The following is an 18,472-nucleotide window of genomic DNA, read 5'->3' as shown; positions in this document are numbered from 1 at the left end:
GCAATTCAGTGGTAAGTACCGATTTTTGCGACAAATGCACAGAAATGCTTAGAATTTGCTTGTAATGTCAATTCTGTGATTATTTCGTCAAATTGGAGCCTTTCACCGAGGCTTCTTGGAGCCTTTGGATATATTCTGTTGTATCCTATTACCCTGCCGGCACATGCGCATTTTAGACTTCTTAAAGAGGTCTTTATTAGGTCTCTGTAAAGACTGGTATTTTATTTGCGTTTTTTATACGTTTTTAAGATATCTTGATTTTGGCTCTGAGAATGATATGAGCTTAATTGCTTTGAATGATGTTTTACTTGGGCTTGGTTTTTTTTCTTTATTTACAAGTTCATTAATTTTGTATTTCTTTTCTGTTTTATCTTCTCATTAGTTTTATATATTTTTAACCTACGATATTTTTCGTTTGCATAAGCATTAGGTAGGTTTAGTCAATAACTCTTTATGTAATAATGAAGTGGATATCATTGCTGTTGATTTTGTATTATAAATAGAGAATAATTATTTGGAACTAAAGAATACAACTTAATCACAGCGCAAAAGTTCTTAGGTGCAATTGAAAGTGAAATTAATCTTGTATATTCACTCGTGAGAATGTTTTTGATTTAGCGTCTAAAAATTTGAAGTAAACTTAGCCTTTGGGATCTTTTATATAGCAAAGAGGAAAGGAGGGGCAGGGGGAGGGGAGGGAGAGGAAGGGGATAAGGATGAGCAGTAGTAATTTTTTTTGTATGAGATAAACATAAATATTAAACTAAATTAATGAACAACATAAATAAAACTCACTGAAATATTTTTTAATTCAAAGCATCATATGTTTACAAAATTATAATTTCACCTGATAGTTATATTACCTATAATTATAATTTTACCTGCTTTACAGTCTGAAACACATAATTGTTATTTTCTTATAATGATGAGAAAATGTTACTAAACCAAACAAATAATTCCATTTAAATTTTGTTTCAAAATAAGAAAAAAATCAGAAAACAACAACACAACTAAATGAAACTTTTTTTAAACTATAAAATATATTTACAACTAGATCATTTAATGCAGATTCTTTGCCAGATGATGTTGCAACAGTGGTACATAAATTTTTTTAAAAAATATTGCACAGTATTATACAATTATGTTCAACCATATCCATTAAATAACAGTCTGATATCATCATAATTACTTAAAGTTTTTCTGCAAACATGATCTTTAACTATTTGAAAAGTTAGAACAAAGAAATTGGCAAGAATTAGCTGATGGAAATTTAATCCACCCTAATCCAAACAAAAACAAAAAGAAACAAACAAAACAAAGCAAAAACAACTATATTTAAAGATAATCAATAATTACAACATGGAATAATAAAAAAGCATTCTAAAACACAATAAAAACAACAAATCACATCAATACTAACACAAACAATTTAAAAAGTTTAACAAAAGCAATAACCATAAAAGTAATAATCAATTACAAAAATGGTAAGTGATTATTTTTACAAATACAAAAATAATTTACAAATTTACAGTTACAAAAATGATAAGATAAAAAGGATAAAGAAAATTGATATTATAACCATGTTGACTTAAAAGTATAACAAAGATAATAAACAACAACAATAATTAAAAATATATCAAAGTGAAATAGAAACCTTAACTAAGAACAACAGCAACAAAAGCCCTGTAACAAAAAAAGCATAGTAACTGTATATTTGAAGAAGGAAAAAAAAAAAAAAATTAATGATAAATTAAATTTTAAATACTGAAACAGATGATGAAAATCATACAGAAGAACAAGTAAAAATATCAAAAACAGAAAATTTAAAACTTGATAAAAATATTAGAAATAGTAAGTAACAAATAACAAAAATAAAAAGAACTTTAAGATATAACAATAATGAAGATACTAAGAAAACGTCAGAATGTCACAACATTCTGACGTTTTCTTAGTATCTTCGGCCTTATATCTCTTGATGATGAAAAATATGCCAAATAAGCACATAACTATGTCTGATGTTTAAATTTTATCTCCAATTATTTTTTGTCCAATAACCAAAATATGTTGCAAAATTACCTTTTTTTTTTTATTGTCCATTTTCAAGGAACATAAAAGTCAAGTATCTTATCAAACTTTGACCAGGTTTCAACAGTTATCATTAGATTGATTGTTAAAATAGAAACATTACGCTTAACTCCATTATGAAATGTCTCAAAGTGAAGATTTTCATAAACTCATCATATTATGTATTTCTAATGCCACTTAAAGATATTATGGTAGTTCTTTGAGTTGGACCAGCAGTTGGAATCTGAGATAAGGGTACTCCCAGCCAAGGAAATGGAGCTTTTTTTGGTCGATGTTTTCCTCCACATACTGTAACTGTTTCAAATTTTGGAGGCCAGTGTAACTCACAGATAACAGTGCTATTGCTAACAACTGAATTAGAGATTGGAATGGCTTTTATCCGTTTTTCACGCTCAACACTGTAATTTAAAATATGATGCACTGATACACTTTACTAGCTTCACTCGATACACCTATTTTGTTCATTTTGATAATTATTGTGACAGGCATACACACAACAGTTTTTTTGGCACGATATAAAAACTTAATCTGAAATTAAAAATATATGTATATCACTTGCTTTAAACGAATTCTAAAACTCCACGCTAAAATTATCCAAGTTCGTTTGCATTACATCATGCAACAGCAATTCACAACATATGATAAACAACATTGCATTTTCTCTTTTAAAACAAATCTAAACAAATAATTGTCTACAACCGTAAAAAAATAGGCCTGCACAAAAAATTCCAGTTGCACGACGAATAGGCCTGTTGTAAGAGGGGTGAGGGGGAGCGAGAGGGGTAAAGAAAGAGAGAGAGAGAGATAGTAAAATTTTTGCAAGATAAAACCCCCTCCCCTTTGGTCACGTGAATGTCAAAAATTCCTAGGTTTGTGCGGATCCAGCGTGCATAGAATGAAATTGGTACATTCACGTGGGCCGTTTCCTGGTGTGTTATTGGTTAAGGCAAACAATGAGCTTGGAAGTTCGCCTCTGCCACAAATGTCTATCCTCCCACAAGAGGTGTGTCCTAATGAGCCAATTATGGGAAATACACCTACGTTAAGAGGTTTTGAAAATAGACATAAAAAGGGCTTCTGTGATACAAGTTTCAAAATCTGCAAATGCCAGGAGTAAACTGAGTAAGTTTTTGTTTTGATTTTTCGAGTTGTTTGGCTGTTTTACAGAGTTACTTTAGCTAGGTTGAATAACCGGGGGACAATAATTTTCTTTGACGTGCTAGTTTTACTTTGCAAAATTTTATTTTTTTATGTTTTATCGATTTTCTCACGGTGTTTGTGTTTGTTTTATGAAGGCGATTTGGAAATGTTGTGTTACTATTTAATAAGATAGAATTTTTAAAATTGATAAATAAGAATGCCTCCTGCAGATCTTGAGCTTTTGCCTTCTCCCTCCCCGGTTTCTTATATAGTTGTTGTTTTTTTTTTAGTCTTAAATGAAAAAAAGTTTCAAAATCTGCAAGTATCAGGAGGAAACTGTGTAAGTTTTTTGTTTTGCTTTTTTGAGTAAGTTTTTGTATGGCTGTTTTACAGAGTTGCTTTAGCTAGCTTGAATGACCGGGGGACAAAATTGTTATTAGACATGCTGGCATCTCTTTGCAAAATTTATGTTATTTACGGTTTATCAATTTTCTCATGATGTTCGTGTTTATTTTATGAAAACGATTCGGTAATGTTGTGTTGCGTATTTAATGAAAGAGAGTTTTTAAATATAACGAATAAGAATGCCTTCTGCAGGTCTAGAGCTTTTACCATCTCTTCCTCCCCGGCTTTTTTGTAAGTTTAAAGTTTGCCTTGCGGACGCAATGTATACAAGATTTTGATACAAGTTTGTTTGTTTGTTGTTGTTTTTTTACTTTTACTATCATCATTATGTTTATAGCACTGAAATGAACGAAAGAGCAAGAGTATACAGTAAAAAGTATAGGAGAATCCAGTCCGAGATTACCAAGATGCTAACTTCGACTGAACCTTCTAGTGGTGATGTTGCAGTACCAGACAAACATGATCTTCACGTTGATGACGTTTTAGCTTGCAGCGAAATTGTTAGCGATGTTAGCAGTGCTGATCGATCGAAGACATCACCTCTAAACATCGAATTAGCTAGGTGGGCAGTTAAGCACAATGTATCTCGTGAGTCTTTCAATGATCTGCTTTCAGTTCTCAATAGACATGGTTATGAGCATTTACAAAAGGATGCTAGAACGTTGTTAAAGACTCCCAGACGAATCTGTACTCAAGAAATCTGCGGTGGCTCCTATACTTACTTTGGAATTCAGGAAGGTTTGATTCAATGTTTAAAAGAAATGGATGTGATTGATGTTACTGAGATTAAGTTAAATGTCAGCATAGACGGTTTGCCTTTGTTTAAATCATCGCTTGTACAAATGTGGCCTATTTTGGGCATGTTTCACTCTAATGTTTTCATTGTTGCACTATACTGTGGGAAATCTAAGCCCCATCCTGTAGATGATTTTTTGAAGGACTTTGTTCTAGAAGTCAAGCACCTCTGTGTATCTGGTATAACCTTCAACAAAACAAACTTAAAGTTTGGTCTTGGTGTTTTTATCTGTGATGCTCCAGCTAGAGCATTTTTGAAACAAGTTGTTGGACACACCTCAAAGCACGCTTGTGAGCGTTGTGAGATTGTTGGTGAGTATGTTGCTCATCGCGTGGTGTTCAAGCCCCAAAGTTCATATCTGTTAAGGTCTAATGCTTGTTTTGATCAGCTGTTGTATTTAAATGGTCATCAAGTTGGTGTATCCCCTCTCTCAAGTTTAGGTGCATCTTTGATCAATGACTTTGTTTTAGATTACATGCATTTAGTTTGTCTAGGAGCAACAAAAAGAATTTTGACTTTTTTAGTTCAGGGTCCAAGAGTATGCAGGCTGTCAAACTTTTTAATAAGCGATGTTTCTAACAGACTGTTATCTTTAAATGGCAAGTTACCTTCTGACTTTGCTCGCCAACCACGCTCATTGTCTGAGCTAGACAGATGGAAAGCCACAGAATTCAGGCAGTTTTTACTTTATACTGGTCCTCTGGTGTTGAAAGCTGTGCTTCAAAGCGACATGTATCAACATTTTCTTTTGCTGCATGTTTCTATTTCTATTTTGTTGAGTTCTAATAGTGAGTTCAGGCGTCATTACTTATCTTATGCTAGGGACTTGCTTAACTGTTTTGTAGAAAACGCTGCAACTTTTTATGGTGAAACCTTTGTGGTTTGTAACATTCACTGTTTGGTTCATCTCTCAGATGATGTTGAAAATCAAGACTGTTCACTCAATGAAATGTCCGCTTTCCCTTTTGAAAATTTCCTGCAAACATTGAAGAAACAAGTTTGAAACTGCAGCAACCCAATATCACAAGTTGCAAAGCGTCAGTTTGAATTGCAAAATGTCAGAACTGTATTTAAAACTTCAAAGCGTACAAACCTGTCTGTAAGTTTTCGAGATTCTTGTTTTCTACATCAGAACTATTTTTTTGTGATTGTTGAAAATCTTGCGGATGATAACTACTTGTGCAATCGTTTAAAGGTGAAATATACTAAAAGCTTTTATACCAGCCCAGCGGATTCTAAAATCTTTGACATTGGTTTTGTTGAGAAGTTTGACGAAGTGGCATTTACATCCAAAAGGGTTCTGGTTCTCAAGACTGAACTTGTAAGAGTAAAGAAGGTTTCAGTATTGCCTTTCAATAATGGTTTTGTATATTTTCCTCTTTTGCATGAATCAGAGCAAAAATAATTTTTTTTTTGTGCATTAGTTGTTGTTGTTACTTTGTTTGTTTTTTATTTGTTTAGTTTTCTTTGTTTTTTATTAGTTTAGTTTTTTTTTACATGTTTAGTTTTTAACTGCAGAATCAATTTAATATTGTCCTTTGTTTGGAGCTGTTCTCATCTTAAAATTGTTTTCTTTAGATTGATTAACAAAACTTAGTAAAAAGGTTTGACGAAAGATGGAACCAGTACCAATGAAAAAGTGGGCTTGTGCGGTATGGCAAGAGAAGAGCAAAACTGAAATAGGAGTAATTTTAAGAAAATGGATTGATACAGAAAAAAAGGTTGTTTATTGGCCAAGTGGTGTAGATGTATTACGGGCTGAGAGATACAATCTTTCACCAAGTTCACACTGGAAGCAGTTCAGACTTATAAAAATGAAATGTGAGGATGGTAGGTCTTTTATCATTTTTTCAAGTTGCTATTACTTTTATTGTATTTGTGTGAGTAAGATTTTAAATCAGCTATGTGTTTGTTTTTTTTTTTTGTTTTTGTTTTTTTTTTTAAAAAAGTAAATGTCTACTTTTGTTAAAGATGACATTGAAGTGTGTAAACTATCAGACTTGTCTGCTTCAGAAGATGAGCATGGTTTTGTTGTTGACAATACATTGACCTCAAATGAAACATTAGGTTAGAAACTGCACCCTTTGTTGGATTTTTTATAATAGGTTTACATCAAATGCATGTCATTTAATACAAATACATGGTTTTTTTGTTTGTTTTTTTCAGACATTCCATTGATACCAGCTTCTGCTCCTCACAAAACCAAATTAACAGCATTTCCAACTCCACCATCTTCTTTTGTCCCTTCGTCCTCAAAAGTCAGTCAATCATCGCAAAGTTTCAATTGTGACCAACAGGTAATTTAACTGAGTTTTATCACATTGAACTCTGCATGATTAAACAATGCAGTGATGTGATATTTTATTTCATGTTAAGGACACCTCAACCTGTTGCATGCAGCTCCTCCCAAGGTTTTCCTCTTGAAACTGCACGTAAGGAAAGTTGTTTTGACTTAAGCAGTTTATTTTAAATATGATTGAGCTTGAGAGTTACAATAAAGAATTGTTTGGAACATGTTCTGTTCAGGTGACTTTTACTCAATATTTTTCAATTTATTCTAACAGAGTTTCAAAAAGCTGTTCTTAACAATTTGGGAGAGATTGCAGTATTCATGAATGAGCTACGCGAAAGGAGAGCTGTCCATAATGACACCAAACAAATCTCAGCTCTTTTGAGCATAGAAGAGTTTGAGACAGTAGAAGAGCAACTGAAGGATGAAAACTACAGAAGAAATTTGGTAATTTCACCACTGTTGTTTTTTTAACAATTATTGGACAGAAAATCTACTTTTTTTTTAAAGATAGTTCCTAATTTGCAGTTGGTCTTTGTATACAGGTAGAACAGCTCTCTCAAATTGGGGGTGTAGATATCAAAGATGCAACTTCAAAAATCATTGACAGAATGTTTTCTGTGAAACTGCAATGTAAAATGAACATGAAAGGGAGTGGCGGAAAGTTAGCATTAGAAAAGTCTGGGTTATGGAGAGTTGTAATTGGTAAATATGCTTTTGTGTGTGTGTGTGTGTGTGTGTGTGTGTGTGTGTGTGTGTGTGTGTGTGTGTGTGTGTGTGTGTGTGTGTGTGTGTGTGTGTGTGTGTGTGTGTGTGAGAAACATCTAGAAAATTAGCTAATGCAGTATTTTGTGGGTAAATTCTTTACAGAAGTTAAGAGGAACTGAAACTAGTTTAGATATTTTGCTTTCTTAAATTGTTTATCTAATTTACTTAAAGATGCTGTGAAAATAACATTTCCTGCTATGAAAGAGTCCAGTATGAGAGAACGTGTAATGGTTAAGCTAAAGAATGCGCCAGGTCGAAAAGATGGTACAAAAAACCAATAAAAGGTTTACTTCGATCAACGGTCTGATGTTGGGAGAATTGTAATTGGTAATTATACTTTTATTTAAGACTAAGAAACAACTGAAATGGTAGCTAATGCCATGCATAGTTTGTAATGTTTTTACCAAAGAAATAATGAACTGAATTATTTGTTCTTTTAAAATTGTTTTTAACTTTATTTTTTTTATTATTGGATTTTTTTTTAATTGTTTATCATTTTTACTGTTTATTTTTAAACTCTTTTTTGTATTTATAATTGAAATGCTGCCTGCACAAACTGCATTAGTCACACTATTTTCATTTTGAGATGTAACCATTTTAAGATTACTTGTAATAAACTAAAATAAGTTCACTGCTTTGTTTATTTTTTAAACTTTCTTGTCAAGAAATTCACAAGTCTGTTTTGTTTTTCTAAAGATAGTAAAAAAGATATAAAAAGAGAAAATAACTTAAATTTTATTGTTTAAATATATAAAATAAATGGTTGATGAATTTAATAACTATAAAATCCATCATGCATTTTTTAATATGCAGAATTTCGTTGCAAGAACCAATAGTATTGATTGTTTATTTTAAAAAATAAATTGTTAAACAAATACTTTTGTTCAAAAAAAAGAAAGGATAAGCACCAAAATATCATTTCTATATTTTAAGTATTAAAACTTTCAAAATGTTGAATTAAAAATAAAAAAGAAAATATCTCACAGTTTATTTTTAAAGAACAAAACAAGGATAATTTTGCATGGATTCTTTTTGTTACAAGATTTCATTATATTAACCCATTCATATGGTTTGCTTATTTCTCCACTTTTTTCTTCTTTTTTCAATTCTTGCAAAGCATCAGTTAATAAGTGTTATGAAATAGGGTAATTAATTATTATTCTTTGAAAAGCTCCATTGTACAAAGGTTAACCAAACAATACAAAAGATATATTTTGTTTTGACTGTAGCACTTCTAGGCAAACAGAGTTATCTTCTCGTTTCTATCATTCTTGTTTTCTTTAATATAATCATCTAAAAATGTTATTACTTCATTGGGTCCTTTATCTGCAGCATTTTCTACATTATAATAGAAGGTTGTTTTTTAAGAAGCAAGGTTAATGATACCAAAATTGTGTACCCATGTGTCTTTTGTAATATACTCCACTAACATTAGTTGCTTACTTGTAGTTAGTTACTTTTTGATAAGTCGTACATAATACAAGACTGTCCTCTTGTTTGTCCAACTCATATTTTTTTGTTTCATCATAGAAAACCTGTGCTTTTCAGATATGCATATCATGTTGGAGTGTGAAGTTTTTTGCTAGAAGTATACCTCCTTTCAAAAGTTAGCATTAAAAAGAGTAATCTAAATATAAATTTGATAAAGTTATCATTAATTTATAACAAATTTGCTATTAACTTATACATTAAAAAGAATTTAAAATGCAACTTTATTACAACTTAGAGACTAAATTTAAAAAGCTAGACTAGACTAAACTGAAACATTATTAACTAATGATTTCTTTAAGGTAACTTAAAATATTACTTTAGTTTTATAATCATTACATGTAAACATACATTCAATATTTTTTTAATTGAAAATATGTCCTTAAAAATAGATGAACAAACTGAATTCCTAAATTGAAATTTTATTATATATCTATGAACTATTATATTTTACTTATTTACTTAAGTTAAAGTCATTTATAATGTATCTATAAGTAAATTAAAGAGTAAATAGTATTTTCTATGCTAAAATGTTAATCTTTTTTCAAACATATTTCAAGTAAGGGATGAAATAGTTTGTAATTTAATAAAATAAACAATAATACCATGAAATATCATATAGTTATAATGACTGCTAATGGTAGTTACAACTTCAACAAAACAAATGTATAGGCATTACAAACACTAAAGATTAATAATGAAAGATTAATCAATAGCATGCTACAATTATCACAAGTGTTGATCCTTTGTTTAAACTTATTAATACAGTAGTATTGTTCCTTTTACCAATTAAGAGTTTCCATTATAATAACTGTTAATCATTATAATTGTAGAACAGATTTTCTTCACATTTTTTTTTTATCTTTTTATTTGTATTTCTGCACCAGTTTTCTTCAACTCTTTTTCTTCTTTTGGATGCCATGATAGCTTGTTTGTATTCGGCAAAAATATTAGATCTATTTGTCACTTGTAAAATCCCTTATTGAAATTGATTCTATTTTTTATGCAGCTCAGATATTTTTTTTGTTCAAAATAGCTGGTACACATGAAAGTTTATTAGTTCATTATTGAAGTGACATAGTTATCTCTGTTTTTTGTTTTTTGTTTTTGTTTTTTTAATGGACTTAAGGAGTTTTTGCTGGCAGCACTTCATTTGCTATTGTTTATTGTTTTAATTGTTTATTGCTTTTGTTGCAATTTTATTTTCTTGTGTAGTTGTTGTGGTTATTTATTATCTGTACTCTCAAAGAAGTTAAGTTTTGTTTATAATTGTTATTGTTTGGTATTTTTATCACATTTTAAAATTAACTAGTTTATATTTTTAAGTTCTTTTTCTTACTTATTATTGCTATTGCTTGTTAACTTCATTTTTTATTGCTTTTGATATAATTTTAAAATCTTTGTATTAATGTTTTTGTTTTTAATCATTATTGTTAAGTTTTAAAGTTTTTTTTAACTACTTCTTAATTAATTATTGTTGTTGTTCTTTTTATTATATTTCTATGTTTTTTTAATATTTATTACTTATTGTATTTACTCTTTAATAACTCTTATTGAATTTAAAAATAAATTTTGACTACTTTATATTGCTAATATTTGAGATTTTTTTTTTATTGTAAAAACCTTTCTTGCTGTTTATTATTGTCATTGTTTATCATTTTTGTGATGCTTTTTTGTATTAATTACTATTGTTGTTTATTACTTTTATCACATTTTAAAGCTCTTGCTATTATTTATAGTTGCTGTTGTTTGTTAGTTTAATTATATTTGTATAGTTTTGATTTATATTTATAAGCTACACTTGATTGTTCCGTTATTTTGTTAATACATAGAGCTGCTGCAATTTTTTTATTTTTGTAGCAACAAAGCGCTGTTTTCAACTCCTCATTCAAATCAACAATCCCTTTCATCCAGATTATCCTCTCTCCTCCTCCCCTGCCTCCTTGCCAAAAATGAGACCAGAATGATACATTTATTTTTCTCCTATGGAGCAAGATCCACAACATTCTGACACTTTTTTATTATCTTAATTATTGTTTTATCTTAAAGTTTTTTTGTTTTTTTTGTTTTCTATCTTTTATTACTTATCACTTCTCATTGCTAATGTTTTTATCAAGCTTAAATTTTTTTTTTTAGTTGTTCTTCTATATTATTTTCATCATCTGTTTAAGTTTTTAAAGTGTCATTTTTTTAAAATTTCTGTTCATTTATTCACATAGGCGAGTGCTATGCTTTTTTTTTTTTTTTTTTTTTCAATCACCTAGATGCTAGTCTCAACTCCTAAATCAAATCAATAATCCCTCTCATCCAGATTAATCCCTCTCCTCCATCTCTGCCTTCATGTAAGGCTAGAAAGATACATTTATTTTCATTCTATGGACACGAGATCCACAACATTCTGACATTTTTTTGTTATCATTATTATTGTTTTAACTTTTTTTTTTTTACCATTTATCTTTTATTATTGTTAATAATTTCATCAAGCTTTAAATTTTTCTCTATAATTTTTAGTTTTTCTTTTGTATTATTTTCATAATCTGTTTCAGTTTTTAAAACTTCATTTATTTATTTATTTATTTTCTTTTATGTTTTTTTTTTTTTTTCAGGCAGGGTTTTTATTGTAGTTGTTGTTGTTGTTATTGCTGTGGTTGTTGTTGTTGTTGTTGTTGTTATGGTTGTTGGTGTTGTGGTTGTTGTTGTTGCTGTTGCTGTTGTTGTTGATGAGGTTAGTTAAGATTTCTATTATATTTTGCAACAACTTTAACTATTGTTGTTGTTTATTATCTTTGTTACACTTTTAAGTTAATGTTGTTATAATAAAAAATTCCTTTTATCATTTTTGTAATTGATTATTACTTTTATTGTTTATTGCTTTTGTTAAACTTTTTAAATTCTTTATATTAGTGTTGTTGTTGTTGGGTGTTTTTATTGTGTTTAAAAATGCTTTTTATTATTCAATCTTGTAACTATTAACTATCTTTAAATATAGTTGTTTAGTTTTTTTTTTATTATAGGTTTGAATTGTTCTTACTTACTAAAAATGTTTACGTATTTTTGCAGATGCTGTAAAAGTTTCCGTTATTAAAAGAGTCGTTATTGCACGTTCGAGCATTAGTTAAGCTAAAGAATTTATCAATCCAAAAAGATGTTATGAACTGTATTTGAACGCATTACTTTGAGGAGTTTAATACGAATGTGGTTCGAACAAGTAGAAACTCGTAAAATTTTAACAATTCGTACTTATATTTTTCAGCCACTGTATTTGTAGGATAGAAGTAATATTTCTTGTTAATGTTTTAAATAAGTATGCTTGATACTTGTGCTTTTGCATTTCCATTTAAAAGTTTTATTTAAGAAACTCTATAATCTAACTGATATAAGAACAAATAAAGTTCCGTGTTAGTCCTATTTTTCTACTAATAATGAATAGTTAAAATAACACATTTCTCTTTGAATTTTAGTATGTATTACGGTTGTAAACTATTTGCATTTGAAAAATAAATATGTATGACATGAATAAATATGCGTTTTACTATTATTTTCCAAATAGATGATAACATTTACAAAGAATGTATTTTATGAAATATTCCTATGCATTAACTATTATTAACTTGATATTATTGAAGGACATTTAATTATAAAATTTATTATAAAATTCCTTTCCGTAATATTGAGTTAATAATAGTTATGAAAAGAGATCATAAAGTAAAAGGTTACAGGCAAGCTAAGAAAAAGAGCTCTAAAAGACGCAATATCAAGACCTCTTTAAGAAAACTTTACGTAAGCGTCTTATCGTCTCACGTTTTAGACGTCTACGGAGACGATTTCAAAACCAAAAATATGCCTATAAAAAACATCTTTTAACCGTCTTTGTGCCGACTGGTCAGGCTGAGCACGAAAATGACAAAGACAATCAACAGAGAGGCTGGCAAGTACCGGATTTGGCGACAAAACCCCGTTTTTGGCTCAATTTCCATACAAAACATGGAAATTTGGGCCAAATGTGGCCAAATTCGAGGCTTTCACCAACTCCCATTGGATCCCTTGGCCCTATTTTGTTGTATCCTGTCAAGCTGAGCAAAAAAATGCCCAAGGGCATCAAGCAATTCAGTGGTAAGTACCGATTTTTGCGACAAATGCACAGAAATGCTTAGAATTTGCTTGTTATGTCAATTCTGTGATTATTTCGTCAAATTGGAGCCTTTCACCGAGATTTCTTGGAGCCTTTGGACATATTCTGTTGTAACCTATCAGGCTGAGCAGGAAAATGACAAAGACAATCAACAGAGAGGCTGGCAAGTACCGGATTTGGCGACAAAACCCCGTTTTTGGCTCAATTTCCATACAAAACGTCGAAATTTGGGCCAAATGTGGCCAAATTCGAGGCTTTCACCGACTCCCATTGGATCCCTTGGCCCTATTTTGTTGTATCCTGTCAGGCTGAGCACGAAAATGACAAAGACAATCAACAGAGAGGCTGGCAAGTACCGGATTTGGCGACAAAACCCCGTTTTTGGCTCAATTTCCATACAAAACGTCGAAATTTGGGCCAAATGTGGCCAAATTCGAGGCTTTCACCAACTCCCATTGGATCCCCTTGGCCATATTTTGTTGTATCCTGTCAGGCTGAGCAAAAAAATGCCCAAGGGCATCAAGCAATTCACTGAAAATTACCGAAACTGGCGACAAATGCACAGAAATGCTTAGAATTTGCTTGTAATGTCAATTCTGTGATTATTTTGTCAAATTGCAGCATTTCACCAAGATTTTTTGTAGCCTTCGGACCATTTTTGTTGTAACCTATCAGATATTCGGCAAGTTTTTATTTCCGATATTGTGTATGACGATAAACCCGCTCTTTCGTCTAATTATGAAAGATCAGCGATGGTAAAGACTTCCGATCAACAGTCTGTTTTTGAAACAGTGAAACGTTTGTTTTCAATTGATTTAGTTCTTACTCAATTTTGTTTTTTGAAATCTTTGGAATAGCAACTGATTCTTCAGAAGATGGTATTGGTGCTATGTTGTTTAATTGATTGGCAGATGGCTCTGAACGTCCAATTGCAATTGTTTCAAAGATTTTGACCGATTGTCAACGTCGGTCCAGTCAAATTCATAGAGAGGCATTAGCATATTTTTTGGCTGAAATAGTTCCTTTCAACTTCTTTTTGGTCGTCGTTTCTCCATCGTCACTGATTATAAACCAATGCTGGCTCTGTTTGGTCCAAGAATGGCTTTGGTTATGGCAGCAAATAGATTGGCTCAATGGGCTATATTTTTTAGCCAATACAATTACGATATTGAATTTCGTAAGGTAGTTGAACACGGTAATGCTGACGCTCTCAGTCAATTTCCGGTTGACCATGATCGCAACTTCAATGGGGAGGAAAGCAGTGAAGAAAATTTAATGACTTGTAGAGTGAAAACCGTTTGTCAAATCAATATGCATGATTCGAATACCCTGGTCCAAGAGTTGAGCAAATATCTTGTCATTGCAGTTATTCGATATCTTCCAGATGGTTGGGTCAAATCTGACAATAATGAAGAGAGTCGAGAATTCTAAAAACTTTCCGAAGCTCTTTCAGTTTCAGGCAAATGCTTGTTTTATGTGTCCACCTGTTTATATCCCCAAATCACTTCAAGATCAAGTCTTTAAGATACTTTATATAGAGGCGGTTTATTTATGGTATATATATCTTTGACAGCTTGCACAGAGCTTTTTATTGTTAATGGTGGACATCTGACTTCTCAATGAAACACAGTAGACATTTTAGAGCCTTTTGTTGAACCTTTTGCACCGTATATTAAAGATGGATTCTTATTCAGGATAATGTAAGACCACATATGGCACATATTGTCACTGAATTCTTAAAAAGTATTAATATTCAATTTCTGGACCGGCCAGCTTGCAGTCCAAGACCAAACCAAAAGAGTATTTTTTGGGGCATAATGGGATCCGTGTTAGAAGCCAACATCCACCACCTAACAGCCTAGAAGATCTGCGACAACGTGAATTACATGTGAACTATATGTTTTCCAGTTTGAATGCAGCGATCACAGCTATAATATCCACTCTACAGCTTTGTATTTTTCAAAAATGATTGAGCAGGAGCGTGACTGACGAATTTATGAATAGAAAACTGATAAAGATTGTCTTTCAGTTTTATTCCATTTTTTTCCAATTGAGATGTTTCAATCACAAATGCGTTCAAAAATTCAATAAAGTTAGAAGATTTGTTGTAACCAGAATATATTCCAATAAGAAAAGGTTTGTTTGTTTTATAAGAAAGAAATTTTTCAAATAAAGTTTGTGTATTGCTGGTATAGAAATTTTCAGCGCTTAATCTAAACGATCAAATCAAAATATGTGTTTGTATATATATATATATATATATATTAAATGACGACATCTTTTATGAGAGTTGAATAAATTTAATATATGAACTTCAATAAATACGAATTCTCTCAATAAAAAATTAGTATTGAGAGAATTCGTATTTATTGAAGTTCATATATTAAATATATATATATATATATTAGGGTGGGTCGAATTTTTTTATCTTTCCTGTACATGAACAAAAAGTTGTCTTGGCATCAGTACAGTATGAAAATAATATTTAAAGATTTTTTATGAAACGATTAGGGGTCCCAACTTTTGATTAAAGTTTTATTTGATGTATTTTAACCATTTCCTTAGTACAATCTAAATACGTACCAACTATAAATCATTGACTAAAATGCATTGGCTAATGGTTTAGCACCTAACTACAAGTGCTAAAAAAGAAATGGAATAAATTTTATAACGTTATTTACATGTGACATCACCAACATTAGCAACAAACCATGTGCTGGATTTTTTAGAAACAAGCAAAGTATCTAATATATTATTTTGTAATTTTATTTTCTTCTTTGCAATAATAGATCTTTAGTAAAATTCAAGTAGGCTAATATAGATGTATACTACAGTATGCTATAGTTTAGACTGTAGAAAGATCACTTCATTTAACATGTAGGCCTATTTATGAGAGGGCTAAACATATTATAGTCTGCATAAATATTGGAATATTTATTGACTAAATTCTTATGAAAAATTGTTTTAACAGCTTTTATTTATTGTAAACATAACTTGTTGTAGTTTTTTTTATTATTTTAGACAAATTATATTAAATATGGATAGTATGTGTACACGAAGTAAAACTAAATATCCATTGTTTGGACAGTTAGTTGATCTTCCTGAAAATCAAATCCCATCATATGAAGACGTTATTAAGGCGTTCTATTATAATCAGAAAACAGTATTAGAAATTAGCTTGCAAGAAAGATATTCAATTTTAGCACACAGAATGAAATGTGTTTATTCAAAAGCAAGTATTCCCACAATAGAAGTGAATAGCACAATCATTAGGATTAGAAGACTTATGGATAAAGTACATACACTTGAAAAATATTCAAGATGCAAAAAGAACATCAGACACGTTCACTGAGAAGTTGAATTCTTTTAAGCAGTTATTTGACATTTGTACCTGCAAATGCTTTGATTCGGGCATTAGAGATTGGAACTTATGCACAAGCCCACTGCCAAATAAAATTCCATTGATAGAGTGGGATTTCTGGGTTGACCAGAAAACTGTTAGAAATATGATAATTGGTGGAGTAGACAAAAAAACGACAGCAACACTGGCAAAGAGACCAAAACGCAAATTTATGAAATCAGTGTGTGATGAAGTACAGTCAAAAGAGGTTGAATATGAAACTGAGGAAGATATTGACGAGGATGAGCGTAACACGTCTGAAAGTAATTATACATCAGAGGAAGAGACACTATCAGTGCAGAACAGAAACAAGTACAAGAAATTATGTAAAGCAGTTGATCAATGCAAAATTAGCAACAGAGATACATGTCTTATTGTTAATGCTATTTTAAAAGACCTCAGTATGTTGTCTTCACCAACAATTCTTGATCCTTCAAAGCTACGTCGACAAAGGAATTTATGGAGAGATACTCTGGTTGAATAACATATGCAGAGCAATAAGGAATTGTGCTGTATAGGCTTTGATGGAAAACAAGACGTTACATTAGTTGAGAGTTTTGGTTGTAGAAGAAGTAAAAAAGAAGAACACTAATGTATTGTCTCGTATCCAGAAAATATATACATTTTTACTACATAGTTCCTGAAAGTAGTAAAGCTGCTGATATAACAAAGGAGTTAATGTCAGTTATTGTAGAGACAAACTCCGTAGAAAGCATTCAAGGTGTTGTGTGTGATGGCACAAATAATAATAATACAGGAAAAAGCAACGGAATCATAAGAAAATTGGAGGAGAACTTAGGTAGACCATTGCAGTGGTTGGTATGCCTTCTACACTGTAACGAGCTGTAATTTAGAAGGTTTTTGGCAGGCGTGGATTTTGCTCGAACTACAGGACCTTCCACATCGACAGGTACAATTAGCTCAGCTCTAGAATATGATCCGAATGAATTGCCTGTCGTTAATTATTTGCCAATTACTGGTAAGGTGACTGATTGTGATGAAGCTGTCAAGAAGAATCTTAGCACCGACCAGCTGTATTTTTTGAAAGCATGTCTAGTAGTACAGCGTGGACGTCAGGCTTCTACAGATATTGATTTCCTCGAGAAGAGTTTACCTGGAAATATAAGTCATGCTCGGTGGTTGACGAAAGCCAACAAGATTTTGCGTCTCTACATGTCTAGAGGTGGCATCTGAACCTCTCAGAAGAGTAACGCATTTCATTTTAAACTTTTACGGACCCTCTTGGTTCAAAATCAAATCAAATTCTTCTTGCCAAAATGGTGCTAACAACTTCTTTTACTTAGTTCAGTTGTTTCAGGAACTTGATGCATTAGATCAGGCTGTGGTTTGTCCTGTTCTCGAAAATAACTGCTAATTTGCGCATGCTGAAAATATTCTGTTAGCTGCAGTTAGTGATAGTGATTTGGAAATTCGTCGTTTTTCAGTATAACAAATAATAAGAGCAAAAGAGAAGCAGACTAATAGTAACATACCGGTTCGCGTCTTTGATAAGAAGGATATAACATTAAATCTGGCTGCGACATCGTTCATTAACATGATTGACTGGGACCAGAGTAATGTTACGTCTCCTCCGATGCTATCACACCTTTCAAATGATCAACTTACTTACACACATCCAATACTACTGCCCGATGTTCCATGTCATTCACAGGCAGTAGAGAGAACAATTAAAGACGTTAGCGCTGCGAGCTGTAAAGTTCATGGAAGAAAGTCCCATCATGGCATGGTGTTACAGAGTAAGAAATCCAGATTAGAGATACCAAAAATAGAAAGCAAGAAAGATTTTTTTAACAGTTAGGTTAAAAAATTTTGTATTGTTGCTGTTTAACATTGATTCGTTACAGTTTACATTCTTTTTAATTTGTAATACATTGCAATACATTACACTAACATTGAGTATTTATGTAGTCTTTCTAGACAGAGTTGGGACCTGTAGACACTGTCCAT

General features: G+C 31.2%; 2 protein-coding genes across 6 annotated transcripts; both read left to right on the top strand.

The window, feature by feature from the left end:
• The first annotated feature begins 3,003 nt into the window (after positions 1 to 3,003).
• Positions 3,004 to 5,846, top strand: LOC149884953 (uncharacterized). Of its 2 annotated transcripts, XM_090096132.1 has the most exons (3): positions 3,004 to 3,207; positions 3,516 to 3,565; positions 3,968 to 5,846. In XM_090096132.1, exons 2-3 carry the CDS (start codon positions 3,522 to 3,524, stop codon positions 5,427 to 5,429), a joined length of 1,506 nt encoding a protein of 501 aa, XP_089952258.1. In that variant the 5' UTR covers positions 3,004 to 3,207; positions 3,516 to 3,521; the 3' UTR covers positions 5,430 to 5,846. The 2 variants fall into 2 exon arrangements, with proteins under 2 accessions (XP_089952258.1, XP_089952257.1); XM_090096131.1 differs by lacking the exons at positions 3,004 to 3,207; positions 3,516 to 3,565 and adding an exon at positions 3,640 to 3,861.
• Positions 5,652 to 12,493, top strand: LOC149884952 (uncharacterized). Of its 4 annotated transcripts, XR_016455044.1 has the most exons (10): positions 5,652 to 5,747; positions 6,005 to 6,256; positions 6,398 to 6,493; positions 6,593 to 6,723; positions 6,803 to 6,858; positions 6,991 to 7,163; positions 7,262 to 7,421; positions 7,656 to 7,811; positions 11,579 to 11,697; positions 12,033 to 12,302. XR_016455044.1 is itself a non-coding variant. In XM_090096133.1 (5 exons), the coding sequence occupies exons 1-4, from the start codon at positions 6,759 to 6,761 to the stop codon at positions 7,763 to 7,765; spliced, it is 543 nt and encodes a 180-aa protein (XP_089952259.1). In that variant the 5' UTR covers positions 6,729 to 6,758; the 3' UTR covers positions 7,766 to 7,811; positions 12,033 to 12,493. The 4 variants fall into 4 exon arrangements, 1 of the variants encoding a protein (XP_089952259.1); XR_016455043.1 differs by lacking the exon at positions 5,652 to 5,747 and having other exon boundaries at positions 5,977 to 6,256; XR_016455042.1 differs by lacking the exons at positions 5,652 to 5,747; positions 6,005 to 6,256; positions 6,398 to 6,493; positions 6,593 to 6,723 and having other exon boundaries at positions 6,729 to 6,858; positions 12,033 to 12,296.
• The last annotated feature ends 5,979 nt before the right edge of the window (positions 12,494 to 18,472 follow it).

This window comes from Hydra viridissima, unplaced genomic scaffold (assembly GCF_058129835.1).
Source record: "Hydra viridissima isolate aposymbiotic clone 2 unplaced genomic scaffold, HvirCarnegie_v1 scaffold_8, whole genome shotgun sequence".
In the NCBI taxonomy this organism is placed as follows: Eukaryota; Metazoa; Cnidaria; class Hydrozoa; order Anthoathecata; family Hydridae; genus Hydra; species Hydra viridissima.
The sequence above is the reverse complement of the archived record's forward strand: the minus strand, read 5'-3'. Positions and strand labels throughout refer to the sequence as shown.